Source organism: Thamnophis elegans, chromosome 17, assembly GCF_009769535.1.
Source record: "Thamnophis elegans isolate rThaEle1 chromosome 17, rThaEle1.pri, whole genome shotgun sequence".
In the NCBI taxonomy this organism is placed as follows: Eukaryota; Metazoa; Chordata; class Lepidosauria; order Squamata; family Colubridae; genus Thamnophis; species Thamnophis elegans.
In genome coordinates, this window is record NC_045557.1 from 6,745,794 (window position 1) to 6,768,091 (window position 22,298).

Genomic DNA, 22,298 nt, shown 5'->3' on the forward strand with positions numbered 1-22,298 from the left:
GAATAATCACACCAGGAAGAAAAGCGTTTCCGTGAAAAATCCTCTTTATAGGAAGATGATAACACAAAAGCGCTCAAAACACAATCCACGTGACAACCCCCCCCCGCAATCCCTTTTTTTGCAAACCGTACAAAAATAACGACAAGTAACTGAACCTCAACTTGCGTTGAGTAAATCCCTGAGTTTTCCCGGAGGAGTAAAATACCGTCCCTCCTTGGCAAGATATTTGAATAGTTGAACTAGTAAAGTTCTCTTAACTCTGCTGTTTAGTCCTAGTTGCGAGCTCTCGAAGGGCCCGTGAAATTACTAAAACGAAACAAAACAACAACACATCCCTAGTTAATGTGGCCTTTGAGAAACATTTCTCTTCCGCGGAGAACATTTCTTTTTTTCACTCCCATCGTTTTCATCGTCTTGATGGATGCCTGGACTCCAATAAGGGCCTTCGCGCACTTCCCCCCCATAGAACGTGGGCAGTGCATTCTGCCCCTCAGCTGCTCCTTGGAGGAGGGAAGGCCTTGGTAGGAGAAACATCAGAGGGCTTCGTGGCCCCCGGTCAACTTGTGGAAGAGCTCTTCGTTCAGCGTTTGGCTTCGGTCAGCTGTCCGGGTGGACAGGAAGATGTAGCCGCCGATGTACTCGTGAACTGTCTTGCAGCCGGCGGAGATGCAGCTGAATGCCACGTTGATGTGCTCGTCGAATTCGATGGCCACCTGAGGAAAAGCGACAGAGAAAGGTGTTGGTTTTTCCCCCCAAACGGTGGCGTCCGGCCTAAAAGACCAGGTTCACACTGGAAGCTGCAATCGAACTGCATTATTGCCAAGAGCGTGCGCGTATTCTGACCTAGGCTTAACAAACTCCTTGTCCCTTTTATTAATTTGCTGTGAATTCTGCCCATTCACATCCAGCAAAGTCTTTTGAGGGAGGATTTACAGTCACAGACCTTCTCTGGCTTGGAGAGCTGCCAGGCTGATCTCACCAAAAGTTGACAAAGAGTCTCAGAGAGTCACGAAGCAATTAAGCAAACTAATGATCTCCTGCAAACTCCACTCCCCTTTCGCTCCTCTTTTATTTCCTCTGGGAGGGGCCATTCATTGTCCACCTGTGGTCTTCCTCCCAAGTCGAGCCCTGTTCTTTAGCCGTTCCCTTCGTCTGGCAGCTCTGCGCATGAGCACACTGGGAACAGGCTCCAGCTGTTCTTCTGCCTCACTGATATCCGACTCTGAAGGCAGCTGATAACTGTCAGACGGCCCTGGCCCCCTCTCTGCCTCCAACACAGAGCCCTCCTCCGAGCCTTCCCCAGACTCCAGGAATGGCCCAGGTTCCTCCCCAACCCTCCTCACTGCCCGAATCTGCTGCCAGATCAGCTGGCCTCTGGCGGGCCACAACAAATGAACAGAAATAAAATCCACTTTCAAGAGTTCAAATCCTTCGGCATGGCCTCACCTGACGAATGTCCCAGTTGACGTTCCACTGACGCATGTTGCTGTACCGCCACGTCTTCACCACGTCCCCCACCGCGAGGTCGATCCGGATCAAGCGGTTGTTGGCGATCCCCAAGATTTCGTCTTTCCGGCTGCCTTTGAACCTGCGCGCAAAACGGGGAGGTCACCCCACTTTCCCTCAGGAGACGCTTCCTGGTTCAGAATCTAAAACTGAACCTTGTTTCTGTGTTTGTTGTTTGTTTCTTAAGCCACCAAGAATCAAACATCTGGCCTTCCTTAAGCTACAAGGGGCCAAACATCTGGGTCATGTTATCTTGAAGTATAAAATCAATGCTCGGACCGAGCCACTGGGAACCTCAGTCAGACCGTGACCTGACAAAAGCGCGCACGAGAAAAGCGTACCGACAAAAGCACATCGCTAAAACCGTGACGTCATCAACACGCTGACAACAGCACGTCGACAACAGCGTGTCGACAGAAGGGTGATTTAAGTTAAGGTAAGAGTTAGGGTTAGGTTTAGGGTTACGTTTAGGGTTAGGGTTAGGGTTAGGTTTACAGCGCCCTTCTGTCAGTGCGCTTTTGTCAGCGCGGTTCAGAACTTGCGGTTTTGTCACCGCGGTTTAGTCGGGCGCGCTTTTGTTGGTCGCCCTTTTGTCAGTGAACCCAGTCAGACAGGCAAATGGCACCCAGGAATAGATGGATTTTCCAAGGAAAATGGCTGAGTGAGGTGCTATTTGTCTAGCTTACTAGCCGATAACTCGGTGTTGGCTGGGTATTCATTTATCCCAATCCTGTAGACAGGAATGGTGATGTCAAACAGCAACATGGGTGCGGAATGGGCTGTCCTCCCTCCTTCTACGAATGTCGCCGTAATTCCTGAAGTGACGATGGCGAGAGCAACGTCTCCCTGAGCCCTGATTTCGCCGACAATTCAATTAGTTTAAAATGTTTTCCCTGTGCCCTCCAGAGGTGGGTTCCTACTGGCTCACACCAGTTCGGTAGAACCCGCTCGTCAAATCTACCGAACCGGTTAGAAGAGGTTCCACCAGTGGACCCGGAAAGCAGGCCACACCTACAGAAGAGGTTCCCAAAATTTTTGAAACCCACCACTGGTGCCCTCCCAGAAGCATAATTTCTAATGTTGGATTTTCCCCCTTACCAGAGGGAGCCCCCTTGTAGAGTAGTGTGAAGCCGTTACCATGGCAACTCCACTGCGCTGTACAGTAGAAGCCATTTTAAGGCACAACAGCCTGCATCTTAACAGTACACACACCCTGAGGGGTGTTAGGGGTGTCTTACCCCCACAGTATTTGTTTCTAGAGAGTAAGTCCATCTGTGTACCAAATTTGGTTGAAATTGCTCCAGGCGTTCCAGAGTTATGCTGGAACACACACACACACAGCCATTTATATATAGAAGATTGTGACGTTGATTTCTCTACTATCTTATGGGGGTGGGGGTGGGGAAAATAACCAAGCGGTTTGCAGAAATGAAACAAAGAGGAAGAACACACTATTGAAGGAAGTGGGTCTATTTAACCCCAAGAAGAGAAGACTTATGAGTGGTAGTGGTGGGGAAGGGGTGTACGAAAGGAGATGTGATACTATACTCTTTTCAGAATTCAGGATGCAGAATTTTAAGTTACAGAAAGAGAAATTAGGAGGGAAAGGGGAAAGAAATACAGCTGTGAGTGGTATATAAGTGTCAACAAGAGCAGATGTGTTCAGGGGCTGGGCATCCTTGGAGATTCTTGAATTTGGATTCTTGTTCTAGGAATAGGATGGGATTTGAGGACTTCTGGGTCTCTTGTCCCTTCCTTAATTTGGAAGCCATCTCAGATCTCCTCTTGATCAAGTCCCCCCCAGCTCACCGAGGTAGGTAAGAAGCATGTAGATTTCAGAAAGATTCCTTGAAAAGGAAGGAAGGAAGGAAATATCTAAGGAGTATGTCAATTGCAAGAACGTTCATGGAGGGAGGGAGGAAGGAAGGAAATTTCTAAGAAGTATGTCAATTGCAAGAAAATTCAGGAAGAAAAGAAGGAAGGGAATTTCTAAGAAGTATGTCAATTGCAAGAACGTTCAGGGAGGGAGGAAGGAAGGAAGGAAATTTCTAAGAAGTATGTCAATTGCAAGAAAGTTCAGGAAGGAAGGAAATTTCTAAGAAGAATGTCAATTGCAAGTTCAAGAAAAGGAAATTTCTAAGAAGTATGTCAATTGCAAGTTCAAGAAAAGGAAATTTCTAAGAAGTATGTCAATTGCAAGAGAGCTAAGAAAGGAAGGGAGGAAGGATGGATGGATTTCGAAGAAGTATATAAATTGCAAGAAAGTTCTTTAAATGATACTTTTAGTCTTAATCAATCAAATCTTGGAAACCATAAAAAAAAATTCCAATCTTCATTTATCTGTCTGCTCATTGATTTGAACTATTTCTCCCAGCTTCCTTAGCACCTGGGCTTCGTTGCCCTCTATGTGATGAACTGCCAGCCGACTCCCGTTCCCTCTGCTGACGGCCTGTCTCCCATTCCTTTCCCCAAGCTCTTGACACCCCTCCAGGAAGCCCACCCACCTTCTCAGGAAGAAAATGCTGGGGGGAAAATGGAGCCACGATCCCTTACCTGACCACAAAGTACGAGATGCCGAAGTCAGGGAGAGACTGCCAGGCCTGGATGAATTTCAACTTGGCTTCAGCCAGGGAATGCTGAGAGAGATTCTGATAGGCCTCCAGGATGCGGGGAGTCAACTGCAAATGTTTTGCAAACAGAGAGAGATCAGAGAGAAACAGATGGAAGACATCAAGTCCCTCTTTCTAATCTGCATGCTGTGGGATGCACCGGAATAAAGAATTATATTGTATGCTCTCTACAATTAGTCCTCAACTTATGACCAGAATTTCCATCGCTATTAAAGGCCTCCAATGGACAGTTGGGCACATTCTGTCTTTTCTGATATCATTAATTAATCGGTATATATGTATATATATATATAAACGGCTGTATGTATGTATGTTCGAGCATAACTCTAGAATGCCTCAAGCAATTTCAACCAAACTTGGTACACAGATGACTTAACTCTCTGGAGAAAAATACTGGGCGGGCGGGGGTAAGGCCGCTTTAACACCCCTCAGGTGTGTTCTGTTAAGATACAGCCTGTTGTGCCTTAAAATGGCTTCTATTGTACCGCTGTGGAGTTGCCATGTTAATGGCTTCACAGTACTCCACAAGGGGGCTCCCTCTGGTAAGGGTTGGAAAATCCAGCATTAGAAATTACGTTTAGTCCAGACATTTCCCCCCTATCAATAAATACCCGGGCAACACCGGGTTATCGGTACTAGTGGGATATAAAGTGAGAAGGAAGAGGAAGAAGGAAGTGACAATGATCACGATAAGGATGACTTCAATTGAAGTTTTGTCTTCAATTCTATTTACCACTCCGAGCAAGCAGACCCGGTTGTATCCAACAGCCCTGTTCATTTCCCATGATCCTAAGGCAGCCTCCCTCCGGGGGGATTGTGGGAAATTACAACGGCCGCCTGGAGGACGAACGATACCTGCTTAGGTTTGAACTTCTTCTGGTAGCGAGGAGACATGAGCCATTGGGTCCCTTCCGTCTCGGCAGTGAGGGACATTTCCGGGTTGGTTTTCTGCAACTTCAGGAAGGAGAGAATGTTCTCCTTTTCAGCTTGGTAGGACGAGTCTGCCATGGTTTTCCCCTTCGCTGCCAAACGGCAGCCGGCCATCCAACTGGCGTATTGCTGCTCCTGGTTAAGGACAAGGGTGAGAAAGATGCTTCAACCGTTCCTACAGCTTCATAATACAAGCGGAGGTGGGATTCAGCCGGTTCGGACCAGTTCAGGCAAACTGGATGTTTATTTTAATCTGGTTCGCCGAACCGGCAGTTACAAGGAGTGGCTGGCCACGCCCTGCCCCTCCCAGGAGTCTCCATGTGGCCTGTTTCGGATGCCAGGTAAGTGCAAGGCCCACATGGAGGCTCTGGCAGGATGAAAAACGGACCTACCAGAAGTACGGAAACAGACCCGTTTTGAGCAAAGCCTACAGAGTCTGGGGAGGGTGAAAAATCCCCCCCTGCCGCCGTGATGCAGGAAGCAAACTAGGCCATGCCCCCGTGGCCACACCCACCCAGCAACTGGGCAGAGAAGCGGTTACTAAATTTTTTCAACCCCACCCCTAGGTACAAGCTCTCCAATTGGGTGGTCTCCACACGGGGTGGACCTCTTAGGACTTCTTGATGTCCTGAAGCTCCAGTTTGTGAGATCCTTCAGTTAGATCTTGTATTTGAGGTCCATTCAAGGTTCTGCCCAACAATCGCTCCAAATTTGGCTTCCTTCCCTCCCATTTTTGTCTCACTCACCTCCGCACACCTCAGGTGTATTTCACTCATTCCATCCGGGGAAGGGATCAGCAACTTAATGCAGAATTTCTGGCCAGAGATGTTGACATCTGGCACCACTTCACAGCCTGGGGGGAAGAGAGAGAGAGAGAGTAGAACACTTCACGCCCAATAAAACTGTTTTGAAGGCGACATGCTCTTTGGGTCTCACCAGTCCCAAATTTTCATCTTCCATGGTTGTCAACCTTTGACATCCTGGCAGGAAGTGAGAAGGATATTTGGAGACTTTCGTTTAGAAACGGCCAAGTGTTGTGGCCCACTAGTGGAGTGGTGGCAGACTCAGACAGTGAGGAGGGTTGGGGAGGAACATGGGCCAGTCCTGGAGTCTGGGGAAGACTCGGATGAGGGCTCTGTGTCGGAGGCAGAGAGGGGGCCAGGTGCCGTCTGACGGTTATCAGCTGCTTTCGGAATCGGAGATCAGTGGGGCAGAAGAACAGCTGGAGCCTGTTACCAATGTGCGCCTGCGCAGAGCTGCCAGGAGAAGGGAACAGCTAAGGAACAAGGGCCGACTCAGGAGTAAAGCCACAGGTGGACGATGAATGACCCCTCCCAGAGGGAATAAAAGAGGAGCGAAAGGGGAGTGGAGTTCGCAGGAGACAATTAGTTCAATTCGTTAGGGTGAAGATCTGTTCCTGACTCCTTGCCAAGGAATTGCTGCTCCAGCATGGTGTTTGGAAGATATCGGCCTGGCAGCTCTCCCAGCCTGATAAAGGTCTATAGTTATGGAATCTCCTACAAGACTATTGGCCGGGAGAGGAATCCCCTTTAACCTAAATAAAGAGGGTTTTATCAGAACGAGGAGTCTGCTTCATGATCTTGGGAAGCCTAGGCCAGGAGACATGGTCTACTCTGGTGAGGACCAACAGTTCTTCTCCAGATCCTTTCAGCCAAAAAACTAAAGGTTGCAACAAGACTGTTGAGAAGCGAGTAGCCATTGGATTGCATCATCCTTGCCTTGATATGATGATCGACTCACCTTTCAGGTTGAGCTGTTGGACAGGTTCTCCCAACGCGTCTTCTGCGCTCTTGAAATATGAGATGGTCGTTTCTTTGAAAGTCACCCAGTACTGCTTATAACCTTTCAGGGTCAGCTTGCGGGGCCTGGGAGGAGAAACAAAGAGGGGAAAACAAAATAGTTGGAGAACCACAGAGTTGAGGAGTTGAAGGCACCTTCAAGGATCATCGACTCCTAACTCATTAGTGTGCAGGAAAACTGAGTTTGTGGCAGAAAAAATCAAATCCAGAAAGCGCACGCAGATAACTGATTCAGCAGGATTCATCAACTTCTTTATATACATAAGAACAGAGGACTAAATGTACAATACCAACAGGTGGTTCTTCCAAATAAACACGAGGCAGGAGAGTTGTAGCAGTTTAGTTTCATATCAGCAGACAAGCCCAGAGTGCTAGTTTACTTCTCAGAGCAGCAGACTGCTTCAGTTTCTGTTTCAATTCTCAGCACAGACTCAGGTCTGTTTAAGCTCCCATTGGCTGACTTAGCTGCTGTGCCTATTCATTGGCTGACCTTGTTCCCATGTCTCTCCCAGTCATGAATATTTTAACAAAAACCAGTTCAACCATCCTCAAGAGGTGGATGTCCAAACTTCTTATAACCTTTGGAGATTAGACATCCCGCAACTACCATAGCGGTGTTTCTCAACGTTGGCCACTTTAGGACGTATGGATTTCATCTCCCAGAAATCCCCAGCTGTCATGCCAGCTGGGGAATTCTGGGAGTTGAAGTCCACACGTCTTAAAAGTGGTCAGGGTTGAGAAATACTATTCTAGATAGCTTCAACTTACACCCATTGTTTCGGATTCTAGTTCCCATGGTATATAGTTTACAGCAGTGGTTCCCAAACTTGGCAACTTTAAGACTTGTGGACTTCAACTCCCAGAGTTCTCCAGCCAGAAGAGCTAGCTGGAGAATTCTCGGAGTTGAAGTCCACAAGTCTTAAAAGTTGCCAAGTTTGGGAACCACTGGTTTACAGAATCATAGAATCACAGGGCTGAAAGGGACTTTAGAGGTCTTCTAGTCTAACACCCCATGAGATGGAAGTCTCTTTGAAAACAACCCAGATAAACAGAAAAACAGATTTGGAAAGGACCTTGGAGGTCTTCTCATCCAACCCCCCCCCCCCCCATTCAAGCAGGAAATCCTATATCATTTCACACAAATAGCTGTCCAATCTCTTCTTGAAAACCTACAATGATGCATCACCCACAACTTCTGGAGGCAAGTCATTCCACTGGTTAATGGAATGTCAGGAAATTTCTCCTTAGTTCCAGGTTGCTTCTCTCCTTGCTTAGTTTCCATCCATTGCTTCTTGTCCTACCCTCAGGTGCTTTGCAGAAGAGGTTGACCCCCCCCCCTCTTTTTGGGGCAGCCCCAGTAAAATTTCTCCACTATCTTCCCTGGGTATCCCTTTGTCTGTGTGAATACTCAAATATTATGAGTGAATACTCCCCAAAAGAGCCCGTATTCCTAAAAAGTGGTGAACGTATCTCCAGAAATTTAGAAAAACAAACACCATCTTCCTCCATCCTAGCTTTACCCACAACCCTGTAGTCGTTGGTCCACATTCCCAGTCTTATGTTGGGTAAGGACGATGGGTGTGTTAAGCCAACATCTCACAATGGTACGAGCCTGGGAGAACTTCTGCTTTTGCTCAGTTCTTAAGATCTGCTGCGAAAAACTAGCATGGCATTAAAACTAGCCAGGTCTGTTTAAAAGGACTAACCTGAAGATTCGGAGGTGATCCTTCAGCTCTGGGATGGCTGTGAGACTGTCCTAAAGAGGGAAACAGACCCCCCCAAAAAAGGATTATTGTATTTCTGGATTTCCTTAAAGCAGTGTTTCCCCAACTGTAAATAATTATAAGATGTGTGTGTGAAGTTTCCAAAGGATGACCTAATTAATTTACGAGCCTCGAGACAAAGTTCAAAAGAAATCCATTCATTTATTAGGATCAACATTTTGGCATGTTCTTCTGTGGAGCCGAAACTGATTTTTCACTTAATTGCGTTTGAACTTTACCCCTGTATCCCCTCCTTTCTGTCTGTATCATAAATCACATCCACCAACAAGGTGCTGCGGCAGGCTATGAACATGCGCATTTCACACACCAGCTGTAGGAATATGAGACATGACTCTGGCCAAAGGTATGCATGGATTTCTCCTCCCTTTCCTCCCCTTTTCTATGTCGACTTGATAGTAGTCATGGAAACGCTTCACAAGTTGACAGTGTGGACTTCAACTCACAGAATCTATCTATATAAAAGCCATATACCACTCACTCATCACGAAATCTCCAGAACCGTAAAGCCTACAAACTTGAAATTTGGCACATACATTCCTCTTGGCTAAGAAAGTATTTTTCAAAATGACCATCAGATCATTAACATTTCTTATACAATAATTAACACGCTCTGATGCTAAGGAGTTCTACTCCCCCTCCCCACCTGAAAAGAACTCTGTTCCAACTGCCACTTGCTTGACATTCTGTTACCTCAGTTCAAACTGGCAGACGTTCCACTCTTTCACTCAGGAGCGTTCTGGGGCTCCTTAGAGTACTAAATATTAGTACCTCACCAAAATGTCCATGGCTTCCGCCTATGGAACTGCTGGCGGACTCAAGGCGGTGGGAGCAATATTCCCTTACGTGTTTCAATCGCCAATCTCCACTGAACCGATGGATTGAACCGGATTTCTCCCGCATAGCCCGAGGGGCAAGAAGAGGGGCAATCTCAAAATAGGCAAATGAAATCCATTTAGTGACTCTTCAAAGTTACGACGACACTGAGAAAAGGGACTTGTGTCTGTTTTTCACACTTATGACCATTACAGCATCCCCATGGTCACGGATCAAAATTCAGACGCTTGGCAACCGAACTCACAGTTATGACGGTTGCAGCATCCCCATGGTCACGTCTCATGTGATCAAAATTCAGAGGCTTGGCAACTGATTCACCTTTACGACTGTCGCAAGGTCCCCTTTTGCAACCTCCTGACCGGGAAATTCAACGGGGAAGCCAGATTCGCTTAAACAACCACGGTTGTTAAGTGAATCGCTGCGGCGATTCACTTAACAACCGTGACAAGGAAGGTGGGGAAAATGTGGCAAAGCTCACTGAACAACTGTCTCGCTTAGCAACATAAAGTTTGGACCTCGTTGTGGTTGCGTCGTTGAGGGCTTCCTGTGAAAACGTGGTCCTTACCAAAACATTCAGAGTTGAGTCCGGCCCTTCCAGCTTGACCTCCAAGTTAGCCAGAGCTTTTTCTAAGTCATCCAGGCCTGATTCGCTGGACTGCTCCGCAGGGGTGGCGTTGAGGGACAGCTGGTTGATGCGATACTAGGAGAGAGAGCACACATCATGCTTAGACCCATTGGAAGTTTTCCACCCCTAAGGCGTGGGATAATTATTGTTAAAATGGCACATTTTTGGGGGTGGGGGTGGGGAAGACCGCGTTACTTGTAAGGCAGCGAAGACGATCATTTCTTCCTCCGTGCACTCGGTCTCTTCCAGCAGCACCGACCAGCGGGCCTGTTCGTACAGCTGGTTGATCCGGACAGCGTCGTACTGCGAGGGAAGGAGGGAGTTGGTGAGACAAAACAGCCGTTTAAGGTTTAAGGTTCACCTCCGTTGCAAAATGCCAGCAATTCAGAAGCTTGGCTTCCTTTTCCAAACATAAACCTCATTGTTGTGATGGGGGAAAGATTGTCCTTTTTTTTTTTACATCTCACACAAACGGAGGGGAAATGTTCTGACCGAGGCTTCCCGAGAGCATGAAGCCAACTCCTCGTTGTCCCGACATAAAAACCCTTTTCTTAATTTGCTGTGAATTCTGTTCATTCACATCCAGCAAAGTCTTTCGAGGGAGGATTTACGGTCACAGACCTTATCTGGCTTGGAGAGCTGCCAGGCCGAGATCTGCAAAACTTGGCCAGGAGCCTCGGAGAGTCATGGACCAATGAAGTGAACTAATCGTCTCCTGCAAACTCCACTCCCCTTTCTCTCCTCTTTTATTTCCTCTGGGAGGGGCCATTCACCATCCACCTTTGGCCTTACTCCCAAGTCAACCCCTGTTCTTTAGCTCTTCCCTTCGTCTGGCAACTCTGCGCATGCGCACACTGGGAACAGGCTCCAGCTGTTCTTCTGCCTCACTGATGTCTCACTACGAAGGCAGCTGATAACTGGCCTATGGCTCAGGCCCCCTCTCTGCCTCTGACACAGAGCCCTCCTCAGAGCCTTCCCCAGACTCCAGGACTGGCCCAGGTTCCTCCCCAACCCTCCTCACTGTCCGAATCTGCGGGCCACAATGGGAAACACGCTTTCCCACACTGGCAGGAAATGAAAAAGATTCGCAGTTCTGTAAAGCAGCTGGGGGAGTTGTCCGTATTACCCAACTTTTGAAACCATGTGCGTTCTGTTCCCTTTCGAAAGGGTACTTTGTGCTAAATATATATTTGTTTCCCCCGCTTTGAGATGTGCCTCACACTCCTTCCCTGGCAACCGAGAGAGAAATGTTGACAAAAGCACATCTTCCTTTGACTGTGGGAAATAATCTAGAAGTGGGCAGGAAATTTTGAAAGCGCTGTTTTCAAAGTAAGCTGCACACACACACACACACACACAAAACCCCTATTGCCACACAGGTGGGACTTTTCCCCCCTCTCGGCAAGGCTGAAATCCAGAATGAAACATATGAATGTATTTTAATGCTTCCCGGCCTGAGGACTAGAAACCTTGGCTTGCAAAATCATCCCCTTGTTGTCATCGGATCCTTGACTTGAGTGGGGATTAATTGGTTCTGGATTGCTGCAGCAACAATTATACCTTAGATCAGGGGTCGGTAACGTTAAACACTCAAAAGAGCCACAAAGGTCCTAACCAACACACACACACACACACACACACACACACACACACAAATTCTGGAGCTGACCGACAGTCTGGTTTCCCTACCACAGAGTCTCCTCCTAGCACGCCTTTTTCCTGTGCTAACCAAAAGCCCTATCAATTGTGGAGCTGACCGTCGACAGGGAGCCGCAGCAGAGCCATATGCGGCTCCAGAGCTGCAGGATGCTGATCCCTGCCTTAGATGATGAAGGATGGGCAACTATGATTCCCTTGACGACTATTCTGGCTCAGGAATTCTGGGAGCTGAAGTCCACGAGTCGTAAAGGAGCCACAGTGGCCCACTTCGGCCTTCAATAAAAGCAGAAAGTGGAGGGATATACATTCGAAGTTCCCTAAAAAAAAGTATTAAAAAAAATACAAATTATGGGCCTGAAGATATTCACCTTTGGCTCCAGATCGAAAAAACTGTAATACTTGAAACGCAGCCATAAACACTCCTGTTCTTTTACTCCTTGCTGTAGCAAAGTGCGGGACGAATCCAGCCATCTAAAAAAAGAGGAGGAAAAAATGAAGAATTGGCTAATGTGAGTACAGACAGTTCTCGATTTACAACCACAATTGAGATCAATATTTCCGTTGCTAAGCAAGGCAGTTGTTCTGAGAGCTTCGACCCCTTTTTATGACCTTTCTTGCCACAATTGCCAAGGGAATCCTATCCTATTCTATTCTATTCTCTGTTCTCCTATTCCCTATTCTATTCTCTATTTTATTCTATCCTATTCTATTCCAAAATTCTATCCCAAAATTCTATTCTAAAATTCTATTCCAAAATTCTATTTCAAAATTCTATCCTATCCCAAAATTCTATCCCAAAATTCTATCCCAAAATTCTATCCCAAAATTCTATCCCAAAATTTTATTCCAAAATTCTATCCCAAAATTCTATTCTATTCTATTCTTCTATCCTATCCCAAAATTCTATTCTATTCCAAAATTCTATTCCAAAATTCTATCCTATTCTCTTCTCTCTCCTCTCCTCTCCTATCCTATCCTATCCTACTCTATTCTATTTCAAAATTCTATCCTAACCCAAAATTCTATAGCAATAGCAGTTAGACTTATATACCTCTTCATAGGGCTTTCAGGCCTCTCTAAGCGGTTTACAGAGTCAGCATATTGCCCCCAACAACAATCCGGGTCCTCATTTTACCCACCTTGGAAGGATGGAAGGCTGAGTCAACCTTGAGCTGGTGAGATTAGAACTGCTGAACTGCAGATAACAGTCAGCTGAAGTGGCCTGCAGTACTGCACACTAACCACTGCGCCACCTCGGCTCTATCCCAAAATTCTATCCCAAAATTCTATCCCAAAATTTTATCCCAAAATTCTATTCTATCCCAAAATTCTATTTCAAAATTCTATTCTATTCTATTCTATTCTTACCTGCTGTTGATCCTGGTCTTTTCCACCAGGGATCCCGGCCGGTGCATTCGGACAATCTGCTCGGGGGTCAGGCTAGTCTGGCTGACTGACAGCATCCGATAGCAACCTTCGGTTTCGGCGCTGTCCGAAAAGTGTGCAGGCATCCCGCGGAAAGTCTGCTGCTCTGCGCCTGGGATCACGAGGGGAGAGGGGAAAGGTCAGCGCTTGGCGCCCAGCCCTAGATATTCCTTGGCTCGGGCAAATACAGGTAGCCTCTGACTTGCAACAGTTCACTTAGTGACGGTTCAAAGTTACAACCGTACTGAAAAAAGTGACTTATGACTCTGTTCCGCACTTACGACCGTTGGGATATCCTCGTAGTCGCATGATCCAAATTTGGATGCTTCCGATGCACTGCGGGTGTTAAGTGAGTCCAGTGTACGACAACAATTGAGCCCAACGTTTATGTTGTTAAGCGAGGAATTCGTTAAGAGAGTTTTGCCCCACTTCCTTTGCTCACTGGTTAAGGGAATCACTGCAGTGCTTCAATTAGTCAGATGGTTGTTAAGTGAATCTGGCATCCCCCATTGACCCAGAAGGTCGTAAAAAGGGGATTGTGTGACCTCCGGGACGCTGCAACCGTCATAAATAGGAGTTCAATGGCTAATTTCTAATCTCTTGCCCATGGGGATGCTGCAACAGTCGTAAGTGTGAAACACGATCATAGGTCACCGTTGCAACTTCAAACGGTCACTAAATGAACTGCTGTAAGCCAAGGACTGCCTCTATATGTGCGCGCACAAAGTTGTGAGGCCCTCACTTGCTGGCAGCCGGACACTGGTGAGGTCATAACTCTGAGCCGTGGTCTCCTCTTTCTCCTTCTGCTTCCGTTTATCCTTCTCTTCGGGTGCCCGTAGCAAGGACAGCTCTTCCGGGTGACGGATGGCTACAACAGGAAGTTAGCAAGAAGTTAGCTCAGACCTGTTCCCAGACCCCAAACTAATCATGGTTGGAGACAGACAGGGTTGGAATGTGAAGGGAAATGGCTGGTTTATCTATTTCCTAGTCCAGGGGACTCCAACCTTGGCAACTTTAAGCCTGGCGGACTTCAGCTCCCAGAATTCCCCAGCCAACTTTAAGCCTGGTGGACTTCAACTCCCAGAATTCCCCAGCCAACTTTAAGCCTGGCGGACTTCAACTCCCAGAATTCACCAGCCAACCTTAAGCCTGGTCAACTCCCAGAATTCCCTAGCCAGCAAAGCTTTAAGCCTAGCAGACTTCAACTCCCAGAATTCACTAGCCAACCTTAAGCCTGGCGGACTTCAACTCCCAGAATTCCCCAGCCAACTTTAAACCTGGCGGACTTCAGCTCCCAGAATTCCCCAGCCAGCAAAGCTTTAAGCCTGGTGGACTTCAACTCCCAGAATTCCCCAGCCAGCCAGCCTATTCTATTCTATTCCAAAATTCTATTCCAAAATTATATTCTATTCTATTCCTACTAATAATAATGTAATAACAAAAAGTCCCTTTTTATGGTCTGGGGTCGCTTCAAACTGCCGCCAAGCCCTTGGTCGTTAAATTGAGGACTACCTGGGCAGCTGCGATTCCCTTCTCTACTCCATGCCAAGCCTGAAGCTTTGAACGATGGTCCTTACTCACCGAGCAGCCTGCAAAGATCGCACACGGTGCGGAAGACGGGCTGGGCGAAATTGGCTCTCACTTTTACGCTGCAACGGTTGGGCAGGAAAAGCATCACCGGCTTATGCTGGGGCGTGAAGTAGAGTTTGGCGTCAGCCAGGAGCCCGTATTTATCCAGGCTCCAGTTGGTCTTCAGGAGCCAAAGTTTCTTCTGCTCCCACCACAGGGCGTGATCCGACCAGTCCTTCTGAAGCTCTGGAGAAAGGAGAGATTGGATCACCCATTTGTCCGAAAGGGGTCCAGGGGGGTTCCAGCCTAAGCAAGAGGGTTGGACTGGAAGACCTCTGAGGCCCCTTCCTTCCTTCCTTCCTTCCTTCCTTCCTTCCTTCCTTCCTTCCTTCCTACCTTCTCCCTCCCTCCCTCCATCCTATCCATCCATCCATCCATCCATCCATCTTTCCTCCCAGAAAAAGGTTTTTAAAAAGAGATTGGATAACCATTTGTCTGAAGTGGTACAGGGGGTTGGTTTCCAGCCTAAGCAAGGGGGTTGGACTAGAAGACCTCCGAGGTCCCTTCCTTCCTTCCTTCCTTCCTTCCTTCCTACCTACCTACCTACCTACCTACCTACCTACCTACCTACCTACCTACCTACCTTCTCCTCCCTCCCTCCCTCCTATCCATCCATCCATCCTTCCTCCCAGAAAAGGTTTTTAAAAAGAGATTGGATAACCATTTGTCTGAAGTGGTACAGGGGGTTGGTTTCCAGCCTAAGCAAGGGGGTTGGACTAGAAGACCTCCGAGGTCCCTTCCTACCTACCTACCTACCTACCTTCTCCTCCCTCCCTCCCTCCTATCCATCCATCCTTCCTCCCAGAAAAGGTTTTTAAAAAGAGATTGGACAACCATTTGTCTGAAGTGGTGCAGGGGGTTTCCAGCCTAAGCAAGGGGGTTGGACTAGAAGACCTCCGAGGTCCCTTCCAACCCTCGTTATTCTGTTAACTTCCGAGACGGGCAGGGAAAAATCCATTCGGGTTGGGAAATCAACAGGGAGCAAGTCAAGGAAGTTCTAATTGGAGGACTACCTGGATTAATTAATTTTTATTCATTTTTATCTTCCTTTCTAAAACATGTCTCATTTACACACACACACACACACACACACACACACACATATACCCCAGAGTGATTTCTAACCCCCTTTCCCAGCTATGTGCCTTCCCAGTGGGCGAGAACCAGTGGTGGGATTCAAATAATTTAACAACCGGTTCTCTGCCCTAATGATTTCTTCCGACAACCAGTTCACCAAACTGCTTAGAAAGTTACGAACCGGTTCTCCCGGAGTGGTGCGAACTGGCTGAATCCCACCCCTGGCGAGAACTATAACTCCCTAGATTGTCCATTCACCCAGTTATTAGCCGAGGGAGAAATAATATTTTTCCCCCTCTTTGCAAGAGAGGAATAAATAACTTGCAAGTGTTGTCCTGTTCCGGTTGCTGCTCAAAGACTTGTTAAAATAGATGCCCAAAATTAAGGAACTGCTGGAAATAATTTACTTCCGGGCCTGGTTATCATTCTCCAGGGTGTAAAGGAATAGTATCTCTACTCCTGTGGTTTCGGGGCCATGTTTTCCAGGGCTTATCTGGAGAATGCAGGGGTCTCTCACAAACTGAGTCACAATCCTTCTTTCACGCAGCCCGCCATGTTCCTTTTCTTCGTGCCGGGGGAGCGTTTTAGGCAGGAGGAAAATGTGGGGGTTCCGCAGGGGGTCTCCCCCCTTGAGGGAGGCTTCCCACTGGAGTATGTTTTCAGTCAATGGGGAAAAACCCTATGGTGTAATACAGGCAGGCCTCAACCTACGACCGTTCAAAGTTATGACGGACACGCCTCCCCCCCTCCCTTATGATCCAGTTGCCAAGCGCCCCAATATTTGGTTCACGTAACTGTTGTTGGAAGGACAAGGAAGAGTCGTACGTTAGTGCTGTTGTAACTCCAAACGGTCATTAATCAGATGATGGGTAAGCTGAGGATGATATGTTTGCAACACTGACAGGCTTACTTAATTTTGAGGCGTCCTTGGTGCTCTCTGAGTTTGGGGGGGGGGGTTTGCAGACATTTCCTGACCCAACTAGGTAACGTCATCAGTGGTAGAAGGGAGTGGGGTTTGGAGGAGGAGGAGGAGGAGGAGAAGGAAGAGGACTGTGGGGTCCTCGGTGCTCTCTGAGCTTGGTGTTTTTCTTGCAGATGTTTCTTTCTTTCTTTTTTAATTAAGAAATTTTTAATTTTAATTTGAAACAAGTACAACATCTTTCTTTACATCTATAGAAAGTGTATCAGTCGATCACAAATAAACTTTGGTACATCTCCTCCACAGTCAACAAACATAACTCATATTAACTCAAGCATTTTAACTCAGATATTCATACATATCACCATCGTCATATATCCATTTTCATTTGACTGTAATTATTATTTTAAAATATTAATAAAGGTAATAATCTTGAACAATACATGCCCACACTAGTGGGAAAAGCAAAAAGCAAAAAGAAAAAGCAAAAAAAAAAAGCAAAAATAAAACAAAAAAGACAAAAAGGACAAAAGACAAGGCAGGAAAGAAAAAAAGAAAAAGAAAAAAAAAAGGGAAAAAAAGGAACACAGGTATCTATTATAAAAAAGAAAAAGTATATCAGCTGGTTACAACATGCTTTGGTGCATCTCTTCCATTAACTCATATTAATTCAAATATCTTAACTCAAATATTTACCATATTAACATCATTATACCTCCACTTTTAGTTAACTATAGTTATTCAAACATCCTTCATCCTTAACTATGCCAAAGAATTAATCCATAACACATGGAGACATTGGTGCTCTATGAGATTGGTGGTTTTCTCGCAGATGTTTCTTGACCCAACTGGGTAACGTCATTAGTGATAGAAGGGAGTGAGGGCTTTGCTACAAATCGCCCTTCTTGCACTGATGATGTTACCTAGTTGGGTCATGAAATGTTTGGAAGAAAACAGCCAAGCTCAGAGACTCCGCATCAAACCCTACAATATTCCTCCTCCTTCTCCTCCTCTCCCCTCTTCCTTTTCTTCCTCCCGCTCCTCCTCTCCCTCCTTCTCCTCTCCACAAACCCCTTCCATCACTGATGATGTTACCTAGTTGGGTCAAGAAACGTCTGCGAGAAAACCACCAATCTCATAGAGCACCAATGTCTCCACACAGCCCTCCTCTTCTTCTTCTTCCTCCACCGCCTCCCCTTCTCCACAGCCCCCCTACTCCCTTCTAGCACTGATGACGTTACCTAGTTGGGTCACGAAACGTCTGCGAGAAAACCACCCAGCTCAGAGAGCACCGAGGAGCCCTCCTTTTGACCCTGAGTTGCAAATATTCTCCTTTATTTGGTACTTACGCAATTTGTCCGCCAGCTGTAACATGATGCCTCCTATATGCAGGCTCCCCGTGACTCGGAGTGTGATGGGGTCAGCATCCGGTCCCAAGTCCTCCACAAGGACCCTGAGCTCCCAGGAGTCGTCTATGTACTCTCCGCTTGCTGTTTTTATGCCGGCCATGGTGGTCCTTAATGGAGAGAAGAATGAAGGATGAAGAGGTAATGGGGGGGGGAAAAAAACAGATCTCTGATACGTCAGCCTGAAGCAGTCTTGGGAAACTATGTGGACTTCAACTCCCAGAATTCCAGCAGGCTGGCTGGGGAATTCTAGGAGTTGAAGTCCACCCATCTTGAAGCATTTTGACTAGGGAATTCTGGGAGTTGAAGTCCACCCATCTTGAAGCATTCTGACTGGGGAATTCTGGGAGTTGAAGTCCACCCATCTTAAAGCATTCTGACTGGGGAATTCTGGGAGTTGAAATCCACCCATCTTAAAGCCTGCTGGCTGGGGAATTCTGGGAGTTGAAGTCCACCCATCTTAAAGCATTCTGACTGGGGAATTCTGGGAGTTGAAATCCACCCATCTTAAAGCCTGCTGGCTGGGGAATTCTGGGAGTTGAAGTCCACCCATCTTAAAGCATTCTGACTGGGGAATTCTGGGAGTTGAAATCCACCCATCTTAAAGCCTGCTGGCTGGGGAATTCTGGGAGTTGAAGTCCACCCATCTTAAAGCATTCTGACTGGGGAATTCTGGGAGTTGAAGTCCACCCATCTTAAAGCATTCTGACTGGGGAATTCTGGGAGTTGAGGTCCACCCATCTTAAAGCATTCTGACTGGGGAAATTCTGGAATTGAAGCCAATTCCTCTTAAAGCTGCTAAGGTTGAGAAACACTATCGTAGTGGACCAAGTATCTAATTCAACTCCAGGGGGAAGAGAGCCCATAACCTCCCTCCTCTGCTAAATGTGGGATCCTTGGTGCTCTCCGAGCTTGGTATTTTTCCGGCAGATGTTTCATGAACCAAACAAGGTAAAATCATCAGCAAACCCTTCCTCCCTTCTAGCACGGATGGCGTTACCTAGTTTGGTAATGGAACGTCTTCAAGAAAACCCCCAAGCTCAGAGAGAGCACGAAGGAGCCCTCATTTCAGAATAAGAGAGTGAGAAGGGGCCTTGGAGGTCTTCTAGTCCACACCCCCTTCTCCAGACAGGTGGTGGCGTCCAATCTCTTCTTAAAAACCTCCAGTGTTTCAACCAGGAGCTACAAATAGTCTATCAGTTAAAGCAGAGGTCACCAAAGTATCGGACCCCAACAGGGAGCAGTTGCTGGAGCTAAGCAGCCCCCACGAGAAAGAGTTGGCAAAACAGCTCAGTTCAAATTGGATCTGACCAAGAAGGAGGCTCAGCAGAAGCACCTCACTGAGGACTAGGAGCATGGGCTTTCCAAGCAGAGGGAAGACCTGCAGGAGTGCAACGCCAGGTACCGGCGCCTGGAGGTTCAGCGGGCTGAGATGGTCAGCCAGTTCCAGGCCATGATGCAGCCCCACTGGAACGGGGTCCTCCGGCTCTTCCCCACCAGCGGCTCTTCCCACTAGCCTTCGCCCAAAGCCCCCCACCAGGAGGCCGAAGCAGATCCCAAGTGGGAATTTCTGCCCCCCTCCAACCCCCCTAAAAGACCCCGAAGGGGGAGACTCCCTGCAGCAACAGAAGCGTTCATTGCACGTATCCGTCCCAGGGGCCGTAGTTTGAGGACCCCTGATTGAGTGCAATATTTAAAAAATGCAAATAATTTTTTCCGCGGACCCCCAACATTTTCTCACGGATCCCCAGTTGGTGATGGCTGAGTTAAAGCAAATGAACAAACACCTGGCAGGAGTATCTTCCCAACACAAAGCATTGTAACCCAACCCCTCCAGGTAGGGCTTCAGATCCGAAAGCCAACCAGCGGCTAATCCTGTCTGTCACAGGTTGGCACACCCAAACTGCTACATCACCAGCCCGTCGCCCACCTCTTAGCGGCCGTGAAAATGATGCCAAACCTCTTGGCCGAATTCGCCTGGAGATTCCCTCCCGCGGGCCATTAAAAATTGCCCAAATCTCTCGATATTCTTCCCGCCGTGCTCCTGAGTGGAAACTTTCCCCCCCTGCCACAGGTTGGAATCTTGTTTGGATACCCTGAAGTGCTCAAACCTCCGTGGTGATGATGAATGGCGATGAGGGGCCTGTGGCTTTTCCAACCGATGGACCCCACGTTTCTCCCACAAAGGAGTTAAAATCCAGAGAAACGTCTGCGGGAAGTGACTCACAGGTCTGCCTTCTGCATTAGTCACTTAAGTGCAGCTTAGGTGCGCCCTTAACTAAACACACCCACTTTTGTGTGCCTACTACACACCTCCCCCCCCCCGACACTTCAAGACGGACTTTCCACTCCCTGAAACGGCGTGCAATTCTCGCCCACCGAACAGGACTCCCTGGGGCATCGGATTTAAATGTTCATTAAGCTGGCAAGATGGCTGCCAGGGCGAATATATTTGCTAAAGGGTCCAAAAAGGTCCTGTGTTTTGGCCTCTTCCTTGCTCAGCAACCTCCCCCCCCTCCGAGGCTTCTGAAGTTTGCCGCCTTTGCGCCAGCTCTTCCAAGATTGGGCATCTGGAAGGTAGCGTGCTCCTGAAGATGGAGGCTCCGTAGAAGGCAGCGGAGAGGATGTGAAACAAACGCCCCTTGCGGTGCCTTCCAAGGAGGGTGCGTAAGGCAGGCAAGCCACCCTTCCCCTCTTGCTGATTTTTTAAAAAATATATCCAGAAATGTGGCGTGATAAATTTTCCTCTGGCTTTTTTGGAGGGGGAGTTTGCAAAGGAGCATCACAACGGAAGGATCATGGATGATGGAGGGATGGATGTCCAAGATGAGGTCCTCGGGATGAGGAGATAGGACCCAGGTGTGGATGGGATGGACATAAGAGCGAGGAATGTGAATGCCGAGAAAACATTTTATCTTGTCTTCAATTCTTTGCCGTGGCAATTCAGAGCTTTGCATCTTTCCTGTCTCTCTCACTGAAGCGGGAGGTTTTTTTGGGGGGTGTTTGCTGCCTCAGAAAAAAAGTTTAAAACTGCTTTAAGGAGAGGGGGGGTCATGGGGATCACTCCCATAAAAACTTTTTTGTTCTTTTATTCTGCTCCGCAATAGGAATGGGGGTGCACCTTAACAGCGAGACAGAAATTACCCCCTTAAAACCATTAGCCAGGATCTTAGGAAGAAGAATAGCTCGCTCTCCCCAAAACCCACTTTGCAAAGTGACCTGGGATGAAAAACAGGTGAGGTGACATTTAGCTATTTAACGTAAAAGCGTAAGGGTTTTTTTTTTTAGGGTGGGGGGCTTTGAAATCCAAATAACCAATCAATATTATCTGTTATGCCTGCATTTATATTAGGGGAAGGGCAAAGGGTTGAAGGCGACCCATCCCTCGACTATAAAAACCCGCTCTAAGAGTCTAATCTTGGCCCCTTTTGATTAGCTGGGTGAGCTCCTTATATCTTGGTACCGAAATAAGAATATAATTCTGTATCACACCTTGCGTCCTGTGACTTGTCGGCTTCGACATCAAGCAAAAGAGCCCAGGTTTGGGGACAACACTCAAGTCTTTTCAAAAGGGAAACTAACTTTGGAAAGGGGAAAAACAAAATGTAGAAGAACCTACCTTCACCGTTTCGGTCTCCTCCTCCTCCTTCTGAAGTTTTTCCAGACTCCCAGCAGGATTCGAAAACGCGTCCTTTTGTTCTGCCCCTGCCTCTCCCTGCAAGTCTGCCCCTGATGAAGGGCGTCTTCCTTACACCCCACCCCCCCCTTGCAACTTCCTCCCGGCTGTCTCAAAAAAAACGGTGACACACAGAGCATTTTTTTTTAAGCCGGAGGCTTTGGGTAAAATCTTGCAAAGCTCCCATCCAGCTGTATTTTGCACATCTGCCAAGACATCCCTGATTAGCAAACGGAGGATTTATATCTTGCTATTTTCTGGGAAAGGCGGGAATTACAAAGAAATGCATTTTAATTTTTTATATACATATGTATGTATGTATGTATGTATGTATGTATGTATGTATGTATGTATGTATGTTTTCTGAGGTTTTCGTGG

General features: G+C 47.3%; 2 protein-coding genes across 4 annotated transcripts in view; one reads left to right on the forward strand and one right to left on the reverse strand.

Moving 5' to 3' along the window:
• The window catches only part of LOC116519805 (uridine diphosphate glucose pyrophosphatase NUDT22-like), a 29,743-nt gene extending 25,685 nt beyond the window's left edge, over positions 1-4,058 (forward strand). For all 3 annotated transcript variants that reach the window (XM_032233846.1, XM_032233845.1, XM_032233847.1), the window contains one exon: positions 3,881-4,058. In XM_032233846.1, the coding sequence (XP_032089737.1) occupies positions 3,881-3,951 (71 nt within the window). In that variant the 3' untranslated portion in view covers positions 3,952-4,058. The remainder of the gene's footprint in view (positions 1-3,880) is intronic.
• On the reverse strand, positions 27-21,977 carry FERMT3 (fermitin family member 3). Its single transcript, XM_032233844.1, has 15 exons — positions 21,864-21,977; positions 18,188-18,354; positions 14,795-15,028; positions 13,956-14,081; positions 13,157-13,325; positions 12,157-12,259; positions 10,325-10,432; positions 10,070-10,204; positions 8,593-8,642; positions 6,828-6,952; positions 5,813-5,919; positions 4,992-5,201; positions 4,060-4,184; positions 1,447-1,588; positions 27-713 (listed from the first exon to the last, which is right to left on the reverse strand). Exons 2-15 carry the CDS (start codon positions 18,345-18,347, stop codon positions 534-536), a joined length of 1,974 nt encoding a protein of 657 aa, XP_032089735.1. The 5' UTR covers positions 18,348-18,354; positions 21,864-21,977; the 3' UTR covers positions 27-533.
• Positions 21,978-22,298: the final 321 nt, after the last annotated feature.